General features: G+C 44.7%; 3 protein-coding genes across 6 annotated transcripts in view; 2 read left to right on the top strand and 1 right to left on the bottom strand.

Moving 5' to 3' along the window:
- The first annotated feature begins 1265 nt into the window (after positions 1-1265).
- On the top strand, positions 1266-3224 carry LOC116801806. The gene is made up of 3 exons (XM_032723521.1): positions 1266-1315; positions 1747-1752; positions 3071-3224. The coding sequence occupies exons 1-3, from the start codon at positions 1266-1268 to the stop codon at positions 3222-3224; spliced, it is 210 nt and encodes a 69-aa protein (XP_032579412.1).
- LOC116801807 lies at positions 1535-1738 on the bottom strand. Its single transcript, XM_032723522.1, has one exon. It carries the CDS (start codon positions 1736-1738, stop codon positions 1535-1537), a length of 204 nt encoding a protein of 67 aa, XP_032579413.1.
- Positions 3225-4664: 1440 nt separating the features above from the next.
- The window catches only part of LOC6617180 (nephrin), a 62618-nt gene continuing 42575 nt past the window's right edge, over positions 4665-24707 (top strand). For 3 of the 4 annotated variants that reach the window (XM_032721459.1, XM_032721457.1, XM_032721460.1), the window contains exons 1-2: positions 4665-5925; positions 23387-24114. In XM_032721459.1, coding sequence (XP_032577350.1) covers positions 23823-24114 — 292 coding nt within the window. In that variant the 5' untranslated portion in view covers positions 4665-5925; positions 23387-23822. The remainder of the gene's footprint in view (positions 5926-23386; positions 24115-24707) is intronic. The other variant, XM_032721458.1, reaches the window with a different exon arrangement.

Raw genomic sequence — 24707 nt, 5'->3', positions numbered from 1 at the left:
CCCGAAAAGGACTCGAATGTCCTGGTTTGAATGAACCGAAAGGCATGTTTGTGACACGTCAGACGGCGCAGGACTCGCAGGAGGGCGGCGCTCGAAAAAGAGGACCGCTGGCCGATGGGTTTGGCTAATTATGAACCCATTGGAAATTATAAAATCAATATGGCGTTGACTGAAAAATGCAGCGACGAGCAGACACAACAATGTAAGGGCTGCTAAAATTATACTCTTCTAAAGGAATTAATACCTGAATATCTGTAGAATAGCAAACATTGAGTATTGGTTTCCAAGAAATATGCTGTAGGCTTAACATCTGATAGGGAAATTATTAATTAAGTAACTTCATGAGTTGGCTTGATGATTTCGAGGTTCACTAATCAGCAGTACCATTGCATGCACACAATATGATGAAAGATAGTAATCTGTAAACTGAAATGCGTCAAAAAGAGAGGGTATATCGAGTTCATTGATCCCCGTCACGGAGCAATATTTCCGCCTTGGCTGCTCCTTCTTATAATGTGCAGGCAAATGGTTGCCATATGGTGTGGAAGTGGAAGAGCCTGATAACCTTGTTGTTGCCCATGGTGTTGGTGTTGCCGCTCTGGTTTCTGCTCCTGAGGTTGTCATTGTTGTACGCTTTTGACACGCCAACATGACCGCAAATGAGATTCTGTCTACCTTTCTCTGTCTGTTTTTTTGCTCCCTCTCTCTCTCTCTGTCCCTGTCCTTGTCCCTTTTCCTCATACACACACACACGCATTGAAGACCCTGCTCTGCATCTCACTTTTTGCCGTTTACGCCTACACGCACCTATTGAAGGACCTGGGCACAGGATAACCCCGACTGCTGTCGTTGTTGTGGTGCTCCTGTCAATGACTTTTCATAAGGTTTATTTTGCTGACAGTTCATATTACGGATTTTTCTTTTCCCACACTGCCGAAGGTGCTGTGTTTTCCTGAAAATTGAATGTTTAGTGGGTAGTAGTTGGTGCTCGAGTGTGGAGTTGTGTGGCGGGCGGGGGGCTCATCAATAACTCGCAATTAAGGAACCCTCATGCGGGGCGGAGGTGTGAACGAACGACTCCTTGGCCGATTAGAAAACATTTCGAACAAGCAAACAAGCAAACAAACAAAGCAAACGAGTGCCAGCAATTTCCACTCACTTTCTATCTATCATTCGGGGAGATTTGGATCTTGAGCCGACTTCTTTCCCTCATACTTATAGTATGCAGCCGCAATCCCCTTGGTGGTTCAGTGTAATTTAGATTTATGCGCCCCGCGGATGTCTTCACCCCTCTCGTGCACAGCGAGAAAAGAGGGTGACTTCCATTGTGGTATAGTTGGATAATAATAAATAGCTTGATATTAATTTAGTAAATGAGCAGATGATAGTAATGACCACAAACTTATACTTATATTGAATATTCCCATCGATAGCTAGCGTACCCCTTTTCCTTCGAGTGCAGCTTATCCGGGAATCTCGCATCGGAGTCCAGCTATGGAGAGTCAAGCCGCATTTCGCGTTGATTATGCTTGATTTATATGACAGGCCAGCCTCCGAGCAAAAGACCTTGCCATGAGGGTTGTTGTCGCCCGGAGAGAAGATGTTGCCCCGGGAGATGTGTTAATCCATCGCAGCTAGAACTTGGACTCCGTGCGTTTCCCATGTCGCTCGGTGACTTTTGACTTTGGTTCCGTTTTAATTGAGCGCCAAAGCACGGCTGTCCGGGGCACGCCCCCATAAATCAAGCGGCCAGTTGGCCTGTCGGCCTGTGAGTTATTCACGCAGCCACAATGTCCAGCTGTCAATCATTCAAGCAGTTTGCTGCGTAAAAAAGGAAACGACAATTTAACGGCAGTCAAGTGCCGCCCATCAAACAAACCCTGCAAATAGAGGGGTCTCGGTCCGATTAGGGGGGCATCCTTTTAAGGGAAACTTCATTAGACCAGAAAACTCTGGCTGCCCCGGGGCCAAAACGGCAGGCACTTTTAATGAGCCTCGAACGGATTCAACCGATGGAGGCGGGGTGGCAAGAAAAGTGGGGAAGGGAAAAGGCACGTGACATGACAGTGGGAGATTTTCTTTATTTCCAGCTTCAAGCTGCGAGCCTGCTGGTGATGATTTTTCGGCTTGTAAGACATAGGAAGTTGTTGAAATCTTGTGATGCATTAAAATTTGCAAGTTTTGACTTGGCTTGTGTGTGTGGGAGGAGAGTCCTGTGTCTGCGTGCGTGTGAGTGACAGTTGTGTGTCAGTGGCACGCTTTTCCAGCTTTCGGGACACACACACACACACACTGGCATTTTATGCAAATGTCGCTTTTCTGCGTAGCTGCCTCGCTTTTTAATGAGCACACACACAATCCCACAAAAGGATGGCACACAGCCGCATTAGTTGATTGTGTGTGTGTGCCTTATCCTCTCTCTCCTTTTGAGTGTGTGTGTGTGTCGAGTCCTGCGACTGTGAAGCAATTAAAATGAAATAAGCTAGGTTTTTTCACCCGGCAAACAAATTTCCACTGCAAGACAAATACACAAATGTCATAGCCACACCGAAAAGAAATATCTTAAATTATGATTAATTTACAGCAAATTACATTTGAGGAAAGTTTGGGAAAGCTATTAATTGAAAAATATACTTTCTAAGCATTTTTTCTTCCTAATTTAAAAATGTCGTAGTAATAATGACATAATACATTTTTTCCATTTTCTAAACGGAACTAGGATTTAGGGGTGAAAAGGTATATATTCCCGATATTACATTTCAGTTAAAGGTATATTTTTTCTGAAAATTGAAACTAAAACTGCGTTAATGGAGCATTTGGGGTGCGAGCACGTGCCAATTAGCCATCGTGACCTAGTGAAACTTCCTTCTTGGCTTCCTTCGGTTAAAAGCCAGCCCATTAGCCACTCAATCAGCTGGCATCAAGTATTGCTTTAAAAGCATTTGCAATGCGCCCCTGCCACTTGGCTGCATTGCATTTGTTATGCCCTTGTTATCCTTGATCCTATTTGCGCTTTTCTTTTCTTTTCCTTTCCTATGCCATTTTCTTGCTATTTTCTAACATTTCTGTGTACAATACGAGTGCGTCATGTGCATAGGTGTGAAGGTTGCCGCGGGCGAGCAGCTGAAGCTGCAACATCAACGTTGCGGCATAAAAGGCTAATGCCCCGGGAAAAGTGGAGGCCGAGCTGCCATCGAAGTGCCCTGGGTGGCTTGCTGGCTTAGAGGTGCAACAGCTTGCCAGGTGCAACTGCATTACCATGCGACAATCTGTTCCCATTTAAAAGCGGCTAATATTTTTATGACCAGCCGGGAGGCTAAGTTCACTGAGTTCACAAGTTCTGGAAAAAAGTTGCATTTAAAATAAGGTAGTTGATTTATTTTATTATAGTTTTCAGTTTCCTAGCAAGAGAATGTATATATTAATTGAATTTTAAATTTTACTTCCATAAACACGTATCAATTATATTCAATAAACGTTTCTCATTTTTGTGGCAATTTGAAATCATGTTCGTGTTTCTTTGGCACATGTTGCTTTCATCATTGTGCCTCAACACTTAACGAATGCAACATGCTGCGAGAGAGCGGAATAATGGAATTGTTCTGAAACATTCCGCCGTGTTGTAGCAACATGTTGCATGTGCCTAAGGGCAATTGAGTTAAAAAGGGAAATAAGTTCATTTTACCATTGAAAGCTGTAATTGATCTTATTTTCAATCAAAGTATTATTAAACTTAAGTAATCTTGATTAGCTTATTTGCATAGCAGAGTACTTAAGAATTCATCCATTTAATTTATTGTTTATTTTTTATTAATTTATTTGATCGATTTAGAACTCCTAGAATTGAAATAGGTTGTCATGCATGATACTTTCTTAAACATTTAAAGCGTGTCACACGCCCAATTAAAATCCAATCATGGCTAAGTGCATCATTAGCCACAGCTTGCGACAGATCAAAGCCCGAGCAAAATTGAGCAATTCGGGCAGCAAAACCACCGGGCGATAGTAAATGCTCAAAGGCCATTGATAATCCTTCGCCAGGACGACAACAAAAGCTCGTTCATGCCGCCGACCGGGGGATAACTCAATTATGCGGTAAGTTATGGACACGATTCGAGCGGCGGCGGAGTGGAGGGTGGCCAGAGTTGACCTAGCCTGACCCCCAAGGAGGGATAAAGCCACTTTGCTGTCAAATTAGTGCCTAGTTCGGTCCGCATAATTGGCCCAGCCGAAAGTTTTTACACGCAGCCATAAAAGATTTATGGAAATTATGCATGTGTTTTTTGGTTATCCTGCCTAGGCGAGGGGCGGAGGGGGGGACTTATGAGCGGTGCCAATAAATCACATGGCGAGTGGCCCATTAATTGGCTGCAAGCGCGCCCGAGAGCCAAAACAACACTCGACCAGTTGCCAAAGGTCACGTTCTGGCCGCATGTTGCACGAGGACTCGCACGAGCAACATGCGGCACGAGAGAGCGCGGCAGGACTCGTGATCCGAAGTCGTTCGCCGTCCGAAGTGAAAAATCGTGAATGATATGCGGCATGTGTTGCTACCCCGCAGCAGCAGCAGCAGCAGCGAGCAGCAACGAGCAGCAGCAACAACATGCAGCAGCAGCAGCAGCCGAGCAGCGGCAGCTGCGAATGTTGTTTAGTTCTTATCCGTGGCTCACAGCGTTTGGTTCGTCGTGCGGGTGCTGCTCTATATATATATCGATATCGTGTTTGGCTACATATATCTGTGCCATTGCTGGCGCTTGCCACTCTTGTTCAGCAGGGATTGCGATTCTCTAGACAGCGTGTTTTGAGTTTTTTGTGGCCCACTGGACAACTTGCAATTTATGTGGCTAATTAGAGGAAAAGGAGGCGGCGGCGTACCTTTTCTGCGTGACTCTCGAACGGCGTAAGTGCTGCGCATCCTTTGCGTTTCGTGTGCCGCGCCCCTACCGCCCACCAGAAACAACAACAACCACAACAACGAAAAAGAAAAGTATTAACACAACGTGCCGGAAAAATAATAATACACTCAAGTTATCAAAACACCTGAAGAGAACTGGAAAAAGCGTAGTCCGAAAAATCTGCAGTGCAAAAAAAAAAGCGAAAGGAATTGAAATTTAGGGCAAAAGCGGATTACGAGCAGCAAAATAACAGCCGAAAGCGGAAAATGCGAATGAAAATGAATCTTCAAGTGCGCGGGCAAACAAACAGCAAGACTGAGAAGTGAGTTGCGGAAAATTCGGAAAAGTGCGTAGAGCAGATAGAAGGACGAAGGACCCCGAAGTAAATCATTAAATCATATGGAAATGTGAACGCGTCACGCTGCCTCATTAACGATTTCCCATTTTCGATTTTCCATTTCCCAAACAACCAACAATACCGCACTCCAGTTGCGTGCGGATCATCAATTAATTCCAGTCAGTTTTCGCACTTTAAGCGCCAAAAAAGGCAGCAATAAAAAGGAGTATTCCACACAAAGAGAGCGCACAAATTAATGACACAATAACACACTGCGGTTTCATATATCAGTATCGCGCGTGTGTGTGTGTGTGTTTTCCAGAGTGGGCGCAACAGTTCGTCGGCCATACAGTCCGCCCCCTTCGGTTTTGATTCCGATTCCCATATGATACGATCCGATCGGTCGCGTGGCATATAATTTATCACAATTGTCATCGTCTTGCGGGGCAAAGTGAAAGTGCAGCGGAGCATCCGCAAGATACAAAGATAGTAGATACAAGATACAAATTGCTTATGCAGACATCTTTGCAAATACGGGTCAGTGCATTGGAACAATAGCTGCGAGCAGCAAAAGTTTTGCTCTCTATCTGTTGGCCAAGCAAAAACATAAATTAAACTTGCCAGCTGGAAGGCCTTGAAAGTTCCTCTGTCCTTTGGATTAGCTAGCCAGGGAAAGCCAAAGAGCAGCCGGCGGTAAGTTGGTCCTTCTGATTTGTAGCCAGAAGTCCGTGCTCCGGAAGCTACGCCTTCAATTCGCAATGCCATTCCATCGCAGCCCATCCCTTCCAGATCCCAGCTAGGATCCCAGAATCCACAGACAGCCGGGGTTTGCTTATGGGACAGATTTGTTTGCCTTTCAAATTTTCATCTTTGAGTGGGATGCTGTTGTGCTGGTCACTTGAGGGCTGAGATTTATGTCGTTGCTATAGGAAAGGAAAACAAATTAGACCCAGAAAGTCATTAGTGTGGCATAATTTTTCTTGCTGCTTGTGAATTATATTTTTAGACTTTAACATATTTTTAGCCTGTTTTTTTAATATTACCCAATTAAATTTCGCTCATTCTATTCGCTTTTTTCTTACAATGCCGAATAAGATTTCAGATTTCACCTACGGTTTCTTGATAAATCCATTACTAAAAACGTTAAATCTACTTGCTGCTCCCCACTCACTCCACTCACTCATTCTTTTAGCGGCATATTTTTTGCGGGCTGAGCAACCTTGGCAACAATCCAGTGAAATCCTTGCATGAATTTCGCTAAGCGCCTCTTGCCGCCTTGCAGCCAACATGTGAGTTTTCCATGTGCGTGTCCCCATTCTTGGATTCCTGGCTACTGCCCCATATGGCGGCACACATAAAAAGCAAATCACAAAATCCACTGTGAAGCTCCGTTTCCACCCGGTGGCAAAATATAAGAGGGAACAGTAAGCTCTCATATAAACGCTACAGCCGCAGGATATTTGCAAAGCCAACGCCCCTCCTGCCAGGATCCCGATCCTGATTCTGAGCCAGTGTCGGCACGTATATAAGCCATATGCCATATATATGTATGCTGGCCTGTCCAGGGAGTTCGCTCCATTAAAGCAAATAGAAGTCCAGAGCATATACATATATGGTATATGGCATAGAGCGAACTCAAAATCACCCGCACAAAGTTGAAAATATGAACAAAGCGAAACAAAAGCAAGCGAAGCGCAGCGTTGCAAAAATTGCGAACAGAAAGTTTTGGGGCAGCAGCATGGAAAGGAATTAAATTTGGGTAAATGCATTGAAGGAATTCAATTTTAAACAAAATGCTGCTAGCACACGAAATGTGTACTATGCGCAAATATGCAGTGCGAAAAGCGTTGGCATCACTGCAGTGCACTGCTGCAGAAATGCTGCCGAACAATAAAACTTTCAATACATATTTTATTTGACTTTCTGCTGCAATTTTATGCATAATAAATCCCGCAGCCCGAACAATTGCTCCTCGCACCTCGAGGGCTTCGGCAAAATGGATAAATATTATGGGTAAATACAATCAGGTTGGCAACGAAAGCAGAAAACAGCCAGCGAGCGACTTGTGCATAATGAAGAGACTCCTGCATGCAGGATAAGCGAATGGCAACGCCTTTGGCGATAACCATTTTGGAAATTCCATTTAGCCCGCTATAAAATAAATCCAGTTTGAGCCGAGTTCGCCAGCTGACGCCGCCGCGCGGGTCACGCGTTCGTCGTGCATTTGGGAAATAGATGAAAATGAATCCTGGCACATTTTCCAATTAACGAAATTTACAAAATGCCAACGCGCCTCGGCTAAGCCGTGCAATTAAAAAGCTGGAGCACGTAGAGTGCAACGTGGGCGGCCCAGCTGAGTGGGTGGTGGGTGGTGGTTGTCGGTTTTCCAGGTGCAGCGGAAAATGACGCCTCCCCCGCTCACCACGCCCCTTCATCCAACCGCACGTAGTATGCAAATTATTGCAAATTATCGGCGTAAATTGCATTTGGCTTTAATGAGTAGAGAGTGTCTGGAGCTGCAGAGCTCCGCCTCCGCAGCTCAGGGTTCAATTATGCTTCCGCATCTTGGTTTTCGCCACTGTTTGCATTTCATTTCGCAGCGTGCTGATTTATGTATTTTGCCCCGACTTTGCATATTTACATTGTATCTATTTCCACGAGCCGTATCTGGTAGGTTGATGGTAGGCTTCGATTTTATTTGCGTGTTGTCACGTCGCAGCTTTCGAGCAATCGTCGCCCTTGTGGCCGGCGAATGTGGAAAATCCCCTCCACGGATATTTGTAATTCTAATGCCGACAAAGTGCTCGCCGTGATTTGCATACGCATCGATATCAATGGGCCTGGAGTTCATGGGCTCCAGCTCCAGCTCCAGACTTTCGCTGGCCTTAGACGTCTCAATTGCAGATGGATCTGGGATCTGGCATTCCTTGACCCCGCTTCCAAAACTCAAGTGTCTGGATGGCGATGGACTTGTTCTAGGCTCGGGCACCTCTTATCCCACCATAATGCTAATTGCCTTTGCCCGGCTAATTGCCGGCAATTCTGGTCTGGTTTTGGACTCAATGCGCCGTTGTCCGCGGCTGTGCCATAATTTATCAATTTGCTCGGGCTGCCTCCGTAAACGAGGCAAATGAGGCGAGCCGGGAAAAACGAGCTTATCTCATGTCAAACACACTTAAGCAGAGGAAAAGCCATCCCCCCCTCCCCCGGGGTGGGAAAATCTCGTGTAGGTTGCTTGTAACTTTTTATTGGCCCTTAATGCAATAGAAACTATGGAGCCAACATGAACATTACCAATTGAATTGGAAATGGGCATTAACATGGCCATCCAGTTACATTGGCATCGATTTGGTATGGGCAAATCGAGTACACAGAGCACAATTTACAAGTAACTCGTAGTTAAATGATACTTTTATTTAAATATTATATCTAGAACTTCAGGCAACACCTTTGGAATATGATAATTTTTAAAAGATTTAAGATAATTTTGATTTTTATAAAATTCGTTTAAGTTCCCATTTTAAGTTAAGTTAATTCGTAAAAATTCTTAATAGTTTTACTTTTGATAATCCTTAAATATATAATTATAACAAAGTAATACAAACAAAAATCTTATAAAGATGCTCAAAGAATCTCCATGTAAAGCAGAGCGAGCAAAAAGGACGATTGCACTGATGCGGATTGCTGTTGACCAAATGCGATTTTTGCATTAAACACGGCGAATTGCCTTTACCTTGCTTTTTTATAAGAGATTCTCCACCGCGGTATCTGCAACGAGCTTCGATTAATGTCTGAGTCGCTTAATTGGCTTTCTGTGTTGCGATTTCACCTGAATTGCTGCTGCTACTGCGGATGATGCTCCTGATGTTGCTGCGGATGCTGCTGCTGTTGTCGCCGCGGCTCAAGGATGAAACAAAAAGCACAACGCAAGCATTTGCATTTAGATTGAAAACGCCCGGCGTTCGTGGGTTCGATTTGGGTTTGCTTTTTTCCAATGTCGTCCGCTGCTTCGCTTTGACTGATGCAAGCTGAGGAAATCAAAATCTCGCTAGCCCGAAAACGAACAAACACACCCACACATGCAGGTAGACAATGGCAAAAAATGGCGGGGGAGAAGAGGAAAATTTTGGGGAAAATGGAAATGGAATCGCTGCTTTCCCCGGCACTCGCTCCCCAGCCGCCTCGAATCGCAGCGAACCACTGAATGGGGATTTTTGTGGCAAATCTTAATTAAATGCATAATTCGTATTTATTATTCAAATGCTGTTGATTTATGCAAAGCGCGTCGTCGCTGCTTTCATAAATATTAATTAGATTATTTTTACTTTTGCCGAATATGCAGAGGAATTTGCATGCCATCGATTCGAAATTAAATAACTATTATGGTCAAGTGGTCACAATTGCAGAGTGAGAAGGTCTCCGAATTTCATGCGACCCATCATCCCACACTTTGCGGTGCGTTTGTGCAGTTTGAAAAGAGCTTGTAGCCCTTTTGAATAAATTAATGTCAAAAGTACTTTGGCTTTTGATTTTGATTGATGATTGTGCGCCTGTATGAGCACCAGTCCCTTAAAGATCCAATTCACGAACGGCAAAGGCGGGCCAACAAAGCCAAAGCCAAAGCCAACCACTTGGGTCGGGCTTGGTACTGAAGTGGCCGCCATCCAGGATGCCCAGCCCAATCTCCTTTACCATTCCATTCCACTCCCTTGCCAGGACGATGAGCCGAAGAGCCGGAGCGCCTCTGCGTGTGTGCATAGAAATTACGCATAAATAACCAGCCATGAGAATGCCCGACTTCCGCCCCAAAACCAACGACCACCAGCCCATGTGCTCCAACCCCAGCTCCACAGCTCCCCATCTCCTGCTGCTTTTGAAAGCGGCTGCATCATCATCATCTTTGTCATCCTGCTCGCTGCATCGTTGACAACGCCAATCCGCAGTCAATGACAGCCAGCCACGGCTGTGCCTTTGGCCCGGGCTCTCTCCTCATGTCCTTCTGACATGGCTCGAACAGAGCCTCGCATCTGGCCGGGTACACTAGGACTTATTACTAGTTCCTAAATTAGTCGTCGATATAATACAAGATCAGAAGTTTGTATCTATCTAAAACAAAGCCAGCAAGTATGGTTAGCCATCTTACTCTTATATCACAGCAAAAAAAGCAAACTCTAGTATTCCTTGGGTTTCTGAAACACGACTTCTCGACTTCTTACCACACTATCCTACTTTAAAGTCATGGTTTTTGTTCTCTGTGTAATCATGTGCCACACGCACGTGCGTGGTCGCATTATGATGCTGGAGATCGAGATGAAAATGGGTCTGGAGGAGCTGGCTGAGCTCGGGCGGAATGCGGATGGGGATGTGGTGCTGACTAGCTGTGGGCGGCGGTGGCGATAGCGATGGCGATGGCGGCGTTGGAGGTGCCTTTGTCCCGACCACAGACGCATCAATCAGCTGCGTGCCTTGCTGCTCTGCCTTCGATGATACAAAATCATGCGAAAGTTCGAGTTGCTGTTGCCATTGCCATTGCCTTTGTTTCTTCCTCCTGTGTTGCTTTTTTCCTGGTTCGTTTTCTTTTTTTTTTTTTAGCTCGGCCTGGGCGTGGCCCTGTAATCAATTACGTGGCTTCATTAATCATGCAAATACCAACAGGAACGGCGCACCGAACACCGAACACTGAACACTGAAACAAGAGCAGTATTGCCATTATTGATTTTGTCAAGCGTGCGGCTGCTTATCAGCTAGCTGACGTCAAAGTCTCCAGAGTTCTGATTAAAATTAATAAATTTTCCCAGAAGCCAAAGCCACAAGACGAAAGTCAGTCAGTCAGTCAGTCAGTCAGTTAGTGAGATAGAGGGGCAGACAGAAATGTTCTTAGTATAGCACCGGTCTTATCGGAGACATCCATTGTTGTTGCTGTGTGCTGAGCACATTTGCATAATTTCCTCAGCCCAGCTTCGTTTTGACAGGACTCTATGTGCCATATTCAAGGTTAATTTGTTTCGGCAAACAAACCTTGACTGCGCCCCCAAGTATGCTAATATTTTGGCTCGGCCCTCAGACATTCTGGCTTTTCAATTTGCCTTCGACTGGCATTTTATTTGCAAAAATATTGAAGCACTCATAATGAAGTTTCATGCCATATGCATACACGCCTTAACTCACACACGCACACATGTTCAACCGGATTGTGGCAGCAATCGCTGGGGAGTCGAGAGAGTCCTGGAAACAGAGTCCTGGGAAATCTGGGATACGGGCGGACTGGGAGGGGCTGCATTAAAAATGAAAGCCTTTGGAATTCGCTTGTTAAATAAAATGTTATGTAAATGATTGAATGAAAGCCGCTCGCGCGAGCTCTGAATGCTGTCGTTAAAATGGTTTTCAGGCCCTCTTTGATGTAATTGATTTTGCCTTCAATTGCGCTGCACGAGCATTTTGAAAGGGCGTTTAACGCGGAGCCACGGAATATCCGTATCCATCGAAATGCACATGTCGCCCTGGCTTGAGCGACACTTTTCCTTAACCACTTTTCGCTGTTTCGTTACAGTGTCGCCGGCTTAAAAGCATTTAAGTCCTGCGGCTAGTCGCGCGCTCCTGTTTCCTGCTTCCTGTTGCGCATGTTTTGCATTTAGGTAACTCCCCGGACTCCCCGTATATTTTTCTTACCTTTTTCGGCTGCCTGCTTTGTAAGCCCTCTTTAGGCGTCTTAAAAATGCAAATTTACGTTGACATTTGGTAGTGGCAGGCAGGGAAAACGAGTGCTAGTTAAGTGGCCACCGCTAATTATGTGCAGCCCGGCAAGTGCTCGCCTTCTCAGCCTTCTCAGTCCACTGAGCCTTCTTATCTGCCCGGCCAACTTACCCGTGCACGCAGTTGAGTCCGCAGTTGAGTGTCGGGTTTTACGACCCGGTAATCTCCATCTCCGGGCCCTAAATTCCCAATGATGTGAGCGGCAGTCAAGTCGCTGGAGCGACAGTTGTCATAAATATGCACATACATAATGCATACCATCTAGCACATAATAAGCAGATAAATGCACTGAAAAAAAGCTTCTGAGTAACTCAGTAACTTAAGTCTCAATAAAAATAAACTCTGCAAATTCCAATTAAATGAGTAAAATGGCAATAAATTTACTTAACTTTTCCAAGCTGAAATTCTGATATAGTCCTCATGTTTGTGCTAAAATATGTCACTTTAGATGTTATTAGTTGAAATTTGGCGAAAAGAAGGTCCCTCTATTAAAGCAGTAATCAAACGAATTCCAGGAAAATTAGGCCCAGGAATTTGATTTTTGTTTCTCTGCACGACTAAGTACTTCTGTCGAATTTGTGCCCGCCGCATGTAGATTCCCCTGCTGGCTAATGCGATTTTTTTAAATTGACAGCTACGTGACAGTGCTTACGACTTTAATGACAAGAACAACGTGCGCGACAGGCGGACGGACGGCGCTTCATCGATGACAAGTGGCAATATTTTATGGGTGACGAAGTGGGGTTGAAGCGGGAAAAGGGGAGCCACTTCCCACAGAGATCAGCAGCAGGCCAGGCCAGGCTCAGACGCTAATGCGATGTGGGAGCCGGAACATGTGTGCCTCAGATGCATTTTGGGATCTCACAGTTTCGTTTCGGCAGCGCACAATCAGCATTGACACTTGACATTTCGAAACGGACTTTGGCTTTGACAGCGCGAAAGGCGAGGCGAATTGCGGATGCAAGTGCAGCTTCCCCAGAAGCTGCGAGATGATAAATTGAAAACTCATAAATTATGTCAAATTATGGCGGGGCAACGCCAGCCACCCACTGGCTGGCTGGCTGGGCTGACTGGGTTATCTTATTTTATTCTGCGCTGATGACGTTGTCTGCGGTGGACAGTCGGTGTCAACTTCAAGCTCGTTGCTCATTTTGTCAGTTGAGTGGAAACAGTCTTGACATTTATTAACATTTTCCGCCCCAAACCCCGACTGGTCGACTGCTCGACTGGCCGACAATTAAATATGATCATTTTTTATGGAATTTATTAAAGTCTTTGGTGCGTAGGTAGCTGAAATGAACATAAATCATCTCTTTATTTCAAAGCCGTTTGTTTATTTGTTATGCTATCGTGCATGTATTGCCCACTGCTAGCTGGGCAGTACAATTTGAAAATCATTTAAAAAGAATGGAACTCCGGTCCGAGCGGAGCTACTGTGGCATCTGAATTGGAACTGGGCCATAACTCAATGTCAATTTGAGCCAGAACAGACTGTGGCCAGGCAACCGCAAGCCGATTGAGGAAGATGAAGCTTCCAGGGCCTTGACCAAAATGGAATCAAAATATATTTGGTATTTAAAATGACGAACGCCGGAGCCACGCAGCCCCCTGCTCCAGATGCAGATACAGATACAGCTGCCCCCACCACAGATTCAGATACATATGTATCCGAATCGTGTGGATTTGGGACTACTGGTAGACTGTAGTCTGTAGCCTGTTTAGCACGTTGCCAGAGTCGTGTGTTTTATTTTCGGCAAATGGAAATTGTATTATGTAAAACATGCCTCGACTCACAGGCACAGCAGCAACACACACACGCACAGGAAACACACACAGATGTCTCTACTGTAACTCGTAGATACTCAGATACTCGTACTTTTGCTTTTGCCTTGAGTTTGCTTCCTCGGCACCATTTTGCGGCTGATGCTAATTTTGATTTATTTAAATATTGTTTTATTTCCCTGAACTGATTTGTCTGGTTTTCGGGCAATTGTTTTGCTTTGCCAAAGTGTTTGCATTCCGACTGCTGGTCAGTCTTTTTACTGTGGAATTAAAACAGATTTTAATGTGCCTGCTGTCTTTGCACTTGCGGCCATTTCCCGAGCTTGTACGGATAGCTAGATACTTTGTTAGAACACCGACATGAACGTCGACCCAGACATTCTGGTGGAGAATGGAGCATGGGCGACGGCTTCAAAGGAGTCCGTAGAATTCCGGAAGCCTTGGGGAATATGCCGCAGAAATCCCTTTGGAGCCGACTGCATTTGTAGATTCTGGAGAAATATCTCTCGAGAAGACATTTTGTCTGGCTTTAGCTGTCGCCGGAGGGTCTAAATTTATCACAGACAGCCTCGATTTATGTTTGCCCTGCACTGCAGTGTCAATCCAACGAATGCGGGGCCTTGGATTCCCAATTCTTTAATATAGATACATACTGTTATATGCTCTACGATTTATTGCAAAGTTATAAATTCGTTTAAAACGTGTGCCTGCTGGCCAAATGAATTTATGAAAACAGCACCGAAATGTATGCAATAATCATTGTTGATGCATCGCACGCCATCTGATGCAGCAGCTCCATTTTGGCCAGAATTTAAAATGCTTTGTTTGGCCGAATGCTGTAATTAATTGAAAACTGTTTATAAAATGCGAGCCATATGGAATTCGTTGTTTTTTGTTCGCGTGCATACATTAAACGTTTAATTATGCGAGCCTACGTGTGAGTTTGTTTGTGTCCGAGTGCTTTTACTATGTATGCTCGGTTATTATGCAAATTATTTATCGTGTGAATGAAATGTAAATTTTTAATTGATTTAAAAAAACGCTCTCAAATCGAATTCAACTCGCACTGAAACTCGGTCAAATGTCAGCTCACGCGATTTTTGCCGCCAGTTGGCCATTGCTATTTTCCGGAGTTTCCATCCCCCCCCACCCCTCGTGCAAGGGGGTGGGGAACAGGGGGCGTGGCAGTAATAGTAACTCTAACTGTGACTGCACCGAAACTGTTGACATTCACGCACAAATTGGATTTACTAACGAGTTGGCTTTGGCCAATGGGTGGCTTTGGCGTTGACGGTCGCCTGCTGTTTGTCACTTTTGGCACTTTTGTTATCGTACACCCCATCCCCATGTGAACAGCCAAAAAAAAACCCTGAAAAAATGCAAAAAAAAGCGAAAAAAAAGGGGAAGAGGCCGGGAACGCGAAGCTTTCGCGCCTGTTATTTATGGCTTCGATTATCCCCGCACACAATGGGCCAACAAAGGAGCGGGGAAAGTGTTTGCCCTAAGCAAACCCAGTGGAAAACGGCTTGGCAGCGTTTCCAAGCTGGCAATAAAACAAAACGCACACGCGTCCCATTCAGTCGGAACTTTTGGCGGAGAGGGAGGAGGAGGTCCGGAGCTCTGGAGCTCCTATTTTCCGGGCGCAATTTGGGAATTTTCCGGGGGTCAAAGGCAGAGCATCGGAATCACAGAAGCAGCACAAGGACATGCCGAAATAGGCTTTGCGTATTTTCAATAGTTGCCATTGTATACACACGAAACAATCGGAGGGGGGATGTTCGGGTTCACTGGGTGGTGGCACAGTTCCAGGCAAAATAATATGAGTAATGCCAAAACCATTCACTTCTTACAATAAGTAGATAATTCTAACTAAATCAGCAGCTTGAGAATTTAAATTAATCTTAAATTATTCTTAAAACAAAATTGTGTTGACTTTAAATGTATAATAACTTATACATTAATCTTTGAAAATGATATATTTCCGCTATTTGGAACTATTTGAATGCCCACCACTGTTTCTACGCATATGCGTAGGGCAAAATCTGTGTGCTGATTTCAACGTTTGAATTATGATTTTCATGGGTGGAAGTTTTAGTTTGATTTTCGCCATCGTTTCGTCGCTTTTGTCACTGAGGATGTCGCCGGGGCTTTTGGCTTCGCTTGTGGTTTTGATTTCGGTTTGGGTGCCACTATATGCCATCGGCCATTCAACATTCGCTGTTTTCGGGTCTACGAACAAAATTTATATTCGCCACTAATGCGGCCACTCAAACTACACACACACACAGAGAAAATGGCTTCGGCTTGGGTTGTGCCTGTGGCCGTCTCTTTCTGCTCCTGTGGTTCCTTCTCTTTCTGCTGTGCCGATTTTCCCTTTGGCTCTCTAAGTCGCTGGAGACTTTTAGCTGGGGCCATGTGAAAATGACTGAAATCGTATCGAAAATCAAAGGTCACTTTTGGGATCAATTCAAAAGGAATTGCCGCATTCAAATCGCTCTGAGGCACTTGTGAAAATACACAGAGAAAGCTGTTTACAGAAAGACAGAGAGAGATGAGAGAGAGCGAGAGAGAGAGAGGAGCGGATGGGGAAAGGACCTCATATGTGTGCACAGATGCGGAGGCGAAGGATGTGGATATGTGCTGCCATAGATATTCAAACTAAATGGCGTCATCTATAACATGAGTACATGTGTGCGGGTGTGTCTCTGCTGACTGTCGATAGGAAATGAATTTTAATGATTGCCCCCGAAAAACTTGGCCATAGCTGGCTGGCTAGATGGCTGAATGGCTTGTTTGTCCCGGCGAAAAGATGGTCGTAGCAGGACGAGGTCCTTTGCATATTGCCGCCTGATTGCTTGTTGTTCCTGCGAGGCAGCCCGAAAAGTTTGCACATTAAACTGTTTATTTTAAGTAGCCGATAACTGGAGTGTGGGCCAAGTGTGCGTGTGTGTAAGTTCGAGTTGAACCCCTGACCCCAACGCCCCAGCATTTTCCCAGTGCGTAGGGGAGGTGTGGCGGAAAATGCAAACAATTTTCCATGATGCGGCACGTGCTACGCCCCAGCAATTTCACTCATGCATCTTGCCGCCTCTCAGCTGCTGGCAATATGTCAAGAATCCGCGATTCCATTGCCCCTTCGCTCGGTTTATTTCTGGCCCGCGGGCTAATTAAAAATATCTGCTCTTTCGACTCTAGAAAGCATATAGAATGCTGAATCTAGAATGCCATATGCAAATGCATTTGTGTCATTCGCTATTCATGACTATTAATTAAATGGCCAAGTAAATATTTCCCCAACATACTTGGATAGACACTTGAAGCAGCAGTCATTTTTCCCCGAGAAGAAATAGATTGCTACCCCTGCCAGAGTCTATAATTGGTTTTGGCTTTTCCGAGAAGGGTTCCCTTTTTGGCCCCCATCCGATTTCTCAGTGCTCCTCCCTACCAACTCCATCCCCCCAATCTGCTCTCAATTTACTTTTAATTTGATTTCTCTGCGCTTGGCGCTTTGTTTATTTTTCTAATTAATACGAAAACAAGTTGCAAGTTGTTCTGTTCTATTTCGTTGGCCAGCAGCCAGGTAGTCCCCTTTTCGGGCCATCAGTACACCAGTCCATCACTCGTCGGATTCCCAGTGGGATAAGTGGATTAGCACAGTTTGGACCACTAGCCACTAGCTTTATATATATACTACATACATACCTATATACCTCAACTAACGCATACAGCAACGTTTAACGCCGCTTTAAGAAGGCATAATTGATTAGTTATGGCCGATGGTTGGGGCAGTGTGATGTGTGCTTTTTGCCGTCGACCTTATCGCAGCTTTCCGATAAGAGAATAAATAATGAAAGATAAACAAAGTCAGTCAAGGCTGAGACAAGCTAACAAAAACAAGACCAAAAGGACATCTGCGTTCTGTTCTCGTGGCATGAGATGCTGGGTGGGTGTGAGTTAAACGTCATGTGTTTTAAATGAAATGATCCCCGTCACGCCCCCTCAGGCCAACGGCCTTTTGTGTAGCCAGGTGACAAGCTGAAATCTTAAAGTTGACATCTGCTACCCCCGCTTCGACTGGCTATGGAAAAATGAAAATGTAGACCCCCCAACTACCTTGGGGAAAAATTTAATTATTGGCAATGCCAGCGTTGAAGACTTGATAAATTAGATATTTAATTCGGCGAACAGGCGAGTATAAAAATGCAAAACACAAGAAGCGACCGTTAAATAATTGTTTCTGACAAAAAATTCCGACCACGAAAAGGGTTCGTCGACCGAACCAAAATGGGTGAAAAAATCGGTCCAAACTTTGGGCTCACCCACGTTTTTTTGTTGGCCTAAAAGTTGAGAGCTGAAGGTTATTAATTGAAGGATTAGAAGGCGTTCAAAGGCAAATGCTGTGCGGCTTGCTGGCCAACTAACTTCAATTTAAATTCAAATTTCGGGCTCGGCCCGGGACACGTGTAAATTTAAAACGTTTAATTTAATTGCAACAGCTGTTATTTCAAATTGAAGAAACGGCAAATTTTGTCGCTAACAAATGTGTTGGCATTAATAAAGACCGGAAGTTTGTGCGGAGATATGCGAACACCAAATTAAAGCCATCCAAAAGTGTGTAAATAAATAAGGAATCGCCGACATGATTGACGGATGAGCCGGGATTTGGAAAAGGATAGGGTAGGGCATGTGAGCCAAACTTAGGGTCATGGCCCAAATGAAAGTCTGCCGCAGAAGCGCCACCTGTGATCCCGGCGCATGTTGTCAAATTTAAGGTAAATTTGGTGGCAACCGCAGCCAAAGCGGCAGCCGTCGTGTTTACCCATTTGGTTTATTTATATAAAGCTGTCAGGGCGTTTGGACAGGTGAGGGGAGCGAATCACTGGCTCCTCGGCGTCCGCATGCCAGGCGACCAGTTCCACTACTCGCTTCCCTCTGACTGACAGTCGTCCAGGGACGGGTAGAGCTCTGTATCCAGCCCATACCTTTGCCATTCTGGCCACAAACTTTTCTCACACACCGCCCCCCTTGTGACCGTGTGCGTGCACTAAATTAGTCAAATGGAGTAGTTTTTTATGTAATTTCCTTTTGTGATTTCCGGATTCCACAGGAAAATGGCCCAAGGCGTCCGAACCCAAAGATAAAGTGAATTGCGGCAGCCCATTGTCCTTGTTTTTTAAACCTTTTGTGCCGTGCTATCGCAGCTACTCATTCTCCGAGGCTTTAATCAAACTTCAGGTGTTTTCACTCTGAAATATTGCATTTTAACGAAAAACTATAAAAGTTGCAAAGCCCGAAAGTCGTACATTACTTTTAAGAACTTGTTTCGACTTAAATAGGAATACATTTATAAAGCTCTTACCTACTAGCATTTCCTTAGATTCCTCTACTGTTTTGCTACACATTTAACTTAAAAGCCAAAAGCCGAAGAAAAATGAAAAATTCGACGAAAGAATGAGAAATTGAAGTGCCCACTATAAACACATGAATAAATTCTTATATGAGGAGCTATATGATGTACGACAAGGAGCCTTCGACATGGAGCTTGCTCCTTTGTTTGCCTTGGCCGGCTGCCCAAACATGAGCTTGGAATCCACTGAGTGCGAACGAACATCTATGGCAAAAACATACAAAATATGTATGTAAAAAAAAAAAGAAAAAAGAAAAACTTCAATCAATGCAGGGGACGCAATGAGGCCAAAAGGTCAGTGCCTGGACGGCAAATATTTATTTAAACAAGAATCAAGTGAAAAAAAAATATAAAACATACACTCGCACGCAAAGCAGTATACAAAAAAATAAGAGAGGGAAAAGCATATTTAATATTTACCCGGAGCGAAGGGTATTTGATTAAAACATTTTTGCATGCGCCCACCTTTGTGAATTAATTTTTAATTTTCATTACACAGAATGTTGCGTATCGTCTTGCCAATTATCGGGAATATTCAGTACGCAACGCATGAGAAAAGCCGACTGGAGCGTGACAAATAAATTAGGCCAATTATATTGAATTGTCTGATTGATTCGACCAACTGCCTTTTGCCGGCCTAATTGTTATTTTTTCTGCCCGCTCTTGCGGACGATGCTCTGCATTAATTTATGTTTTTTCATAAGACGCCGCCTGCTGATGTAATAAACGCATAAAGGATATTAATGAGCTGCTGTTTGCTTATCCTCCGCCGCTCCATGCTCACCCGATTTGCTTTTACTTCAGCTGAAAAGGCAACTAATTGCTTACTTACACACACATATGCAGTGGTGGTGTGGGAAGTGGGCACTGGCACAGGCACAGAAGGAGCAGAACTTATTGCTCATGCTGGCAGGCTCTGTTCTCACATATTTCACAAATTGCGCATACGACATGTTAAACGCCTCACACGCACACCACGCGTCAAACACACGCTCCAAGTCACGGGCAAGTCAGCGCCAAGCGCATTATCAAACCATAGTGGGCAGGTTGGCGGCTCCTCTGCCCTGGCATCCGTTACTCACTGCTGGCTCCTTTTGTCATAATTCAACTTTTATTTATACACACAAACAGATACACTGAAAAGTGGTATGGGAAGTCATGCCAATAATAGCTTGGCATGACAAACAATAAGGCATTCAAACTACTTATCTTCCCCAATGTTTATTTATTTCCATCTTTCATTTAAGCGCATAACTTTTTGCGAAACATCGTAACACTAAATTCCTCGCAGTGCACCGCAACAATGCCAGCGAAATGTTCTTTGAGTGGCGCTAAGAGTATGCCGCATGGTGTAATAACACGCGTCGTCGCCAAGAAGTTGGCGCTTCTTGTGGCGCTTCAGCTGCTCCTCAGCTGCTTCCGTTGGTCCTGTTGGTCCTGTTAGTCCTGTGACAGTGACAGCAGCGGTACTTACGCTTGTCAGACGCATGCTTATGATATATCACACGCTGGCACATTCGCCGTTCGAGGAGGAGTCCCCTTAAGCCCCCCTTTTTTGGGTTCTGCTCCCAGCTGGCCGATAAGTGGAGGAGGCTGTCACTTAGATTCACACTGCGTCTATCTGTCGCCTGCATGCGTTGACTGACTGACTGCAGCTGAATTTATATTTTATTTCATTTCATTTCATATTATTTTATTTCAAAATTTATGCCAGCTGCCATCGCCCGCTTACGCCGAGAGTTATGCGTCTTTGACTTTATTGAGCATGTGGATTGCACAATGCATGGGGAGTTCTCTCACCCCAGATTGCCATCCCATTCCCGATCCCAATCCCAGTTCCATTTCTATTCCCACACGCAATCCCGCCTCCTTGGCCCCCTCCTCCATTACCTTATGGGAGTGGCCTGGGGCGCGGGGGTTTTTATGCGTCGTTAAATCTTGAGGAAATTGTGTCACATTATGATGAACATTTATGGCAAAGTTGAGCATTTGCCCATAAATTTGTGAGCCCTGATGACGGGTTCCCGGATTCCCGGATGCCCTGGTTCCCTGGCTCGCCGACCGGGTGCAGGAGTGGTAGCCGGGCCTAACGATGATGGAGTGGCTGTGGTAATTTGACAAGGCTAAAATCTCCAAAGACGCTCGATGCCTGATAGGTGGGCGGATGAGTGGCACTAGCACCTGACCAGCAAAACCAATCAATAGGCAAATAAGCAAGTAGGCAAGCAGACATGGCCACTGCCTGCGGCTGGCAGCTACCAAAATAGCCAAATGCCAGAATGGCTAGCAGATCAGATCAGCCGGCTTTCTCAGAGGCTTTCGTTTGGACAAACTGTGCTATTTTCGACACACAATTCCTTATAAATTGGACAACTAATTCTTTGTCGGTAAATGCTTCCCAACTTGGACTAACCGGACTAACTGGGGCTTTAAGCGTCAGTAGTTGGCCATAGTTATACGATACTTGGCAGCAACAACGCCTGGAAGTGAAATTAAACTTTTCCCTCCGGTCCGGGGAAAATCCCTTTCATTAGCCTTGTCTCCTCCTGTTTTGTGTTCGAATTGGCAAACTTTTTTAATTAGCAAATCTTCCACTTGGTGTCATTAAAGTTCAGGCCGAAACGTCACAATGCAACTGCGAAGTCGTCTCTCGTCTTTCGCCCTTTCTCACTTCGCCTAGTTAATTAATCAGCAATAAAATATGCTAACTGAATGCCACAGATACGCAGCAAAAGGCAGCGGCAGCTGACTCTATAGGAGTATATATACACCCGATATTTTTGTGTAGCTTTATCCCTAAGGGGCAGACAGATGGAGCAACATGCGTTGCTTGTCGGAAATTTACTAATGAGCAAAGTTTGACTGTCAATAGCCTCAGTTCTCACCCCTCTTAATTTATGGGCAGGTAACAAGAAAAGAGGGAATAAGGAAAGCATGAAATACAGGTACACCGGGAGAAAATCCCCATCTGCATTCATAAAGGAATATATGTACACTGCCTTAGTATCCAACTTATATTTTAAAGAAAAGAAATTTCTATCCGTGTAAAAGCAAAAGAATATGGGTCGTGGTATATCCGCCCCTTAAAGAAAGGCAGGATTTCAAGTTATTATCTTTTAATCAAATGGCATCATACAGATTTATGAACTTTTCGCGAAGAACATATATTATTTATTTGCACTCCTTGCCGCACACATCAATTTCGCGATTATGTGTGTGTTTGTGCTCCACAAATGCTCATTAAAACCGGCGTAACACACACAAATGCACTCAGTAGAGAAAGAGAAGAAAGTTGTCGCATGGTTGCCGATACAAAATGTTGCATAATTAAACGAGCACGCGTTTTCTGGGTTAAGGTGAAAGTGAGAGGTCCTGCAACCCCCTGCTCGTCTTCACTCCATTAATGCAACACCAGTGGGTTAAGGGCCAACTAAGCGTGACGCACGAGCGGTTTTCATCGGGGTTGCACAGCAAGCTGGAGTATATTTTGGCTTATCAATTTTGATGCGTTGTTTAATTGTCGACACTCGTGCTCCTCGAAAACACGCAATTAAAAGGCGCAGCGGCAACATTTGGCTAGGTGATAAAGCAGCACTCAGCGAGGGCTCGATTTTATGGGCCGACAACCCGGGGGCTAAGCATATGAGAGTCGAGAGTTCCAAGTTACGAAGGGGGTGCGGTTCCTTGGGGGTGGGAAGGTCATGCCTCAGCTGCTGGCGAGCACATAAATCTACAGCCTTAATTACGCATCTCACATTGAAACGCGCCATTAATCACACTTCATCGATGCGCTGGCCACATAAAACAACCAATTTTGAGGAGTGTGCTCCCCTCGAATCCTCCGATTGCTCCGACTCCTTTGTGAGTCAGTCTTATGGGCTCCTCGATTCCACTTCTGGACTTACCCTTTTCGACCAGCTCTTTACGAGTCCAATTTGCCTGACGTCCAACGTATAAACATTTTTATTAGCACTTTTCATATTTCTGCCAGCCACTTGCTACAACACTCGAATTAAAACCGTGAAATAAATATATTCCCATATGCGATCTAAAAACATAGAGTATTTTCAGTCTCTACAAAATAGCTTTTCGGAAGTGAATTCTTTCTTTAAACATTTTATAAACATTTTTACTTTATTTTTTTCTTGTGTACCTCCCCCAAAAAACAATCAGCACGTACTCATGTTTTGACGTTTGGTTTTCTATTCGCAGGATTCCCGACCAGCAATCCACCGAAATAAAAAAAAGAAAGGAATGTCCATAAAAGGGCGAATAAACATGTAAAAGCACATTAAGCGATGCTACGGACTTGATCTGACTCACACGGACATGCATTCGTAAATGTCGGCGGAAATGCTCTTTTTATGGGCCACGAGTACATTGGCGCTTCATTAAAGGCAACGGCGGAAGCGGAAATAGTCGAGCGGCCATAACAAGGAGACGCGTGTTTATTGGCGCCAGGTCAGGAGCGCAAAAACGCAGAAACCCGAACTGACAACTGCAAACTGGCAAGCTGCAACATTCTGTACTCCTTGGCAATACTTGTATACTCTCGCTTGTTTCTTTGACACTTTGGTCAAATTGAAGTTTGCCACATAAATGACGAGACGGTCTTGCGTTTGGCACAACGCACCGCAAGCACGACAAAATGACAGCCATGCAGCTTTTATTGCCAACAAGCGGAATGCCAACAAATACACTGGAAACCGAGACAACAGCCATGCAAACGACATATTGGCCAAGACAAACCGGCAACAGCAAAAGCAAAAGCAACACGAACTGCAAGTGCAACATCAACACACATCGAAAATCACGGACGAGATGCCCGGACAATGGGAAAACGATTTGGGCTGTCGGCTTCACGTTGGTCCTGTTGACTTGCCTGCAGCAACTGAAATCGGTTTCGGCGGACGAGGAGTCGCAGGATTTTCAAAAGAACAGTGAGTACAAGCAGCAACCACCAGCAGCAACTGTATTACTCGCAATAACAATAACAGCTAACGATTGGCAGGAGTTTTGGATTCGGTCTCTAGTTGGGTTGGCTCTTGTCGGATTGGATTGGGTTGAGTGCGCTTTGCACCGAAAACTGAAAAGAAAGTCAGCATCAAACTCAGTTATTTGCAGCTGTAGCGAGCTGCTGGTTTCCCCTCAAATTATTGAAGGGAAGTCTTGCTCGTTATGGTCTGCGCTCGTCATTAGGATTTGCCCAGACAATAGAAACTGTTTAAAATGCAGGAATATTTGGTGGGATTCGAAATAAGCACAGAAGAACCAGTGGGAAACTCTTCGGTAAATATGAAAAGCCAGGAATGGGAATGTTTGGACTGTGGTTTTGGGATTAACGGTTCAGCTAGATTTAATGTTAGTACGAAATGAATTTGTTAGTTTCTGAATGCATAACATATATGGAATGAACTTACCATAAGTTGATGTTTTATCTTTAATTCAAATGCGCCTTCTTCGTTCAACCCAAACTTTATTTCCGTTGGCCAACACCTGTTCACAATCCCATAAGCTCGCAGAACCGCTGGCC

The sequence above is a fragment of the Drosophila sechellia genome, chromosome 3R, assembly GCF_004382195.2.
Source record: "Drosophila sechellia strain sech25 chromosome 3R, ASM438219v1, whole genome shotgun sequence".
Taxonomy (NCBI): domain Eukaryota; kingdom Metazoa; phylum Arthropoda; class Insecta; order Diptera; family Drosophilidae; genus Drosophila; species Drosophila sechellia.
This window is presented reverse-complemented; position numbering and strand designations above follow the sequence as displayed.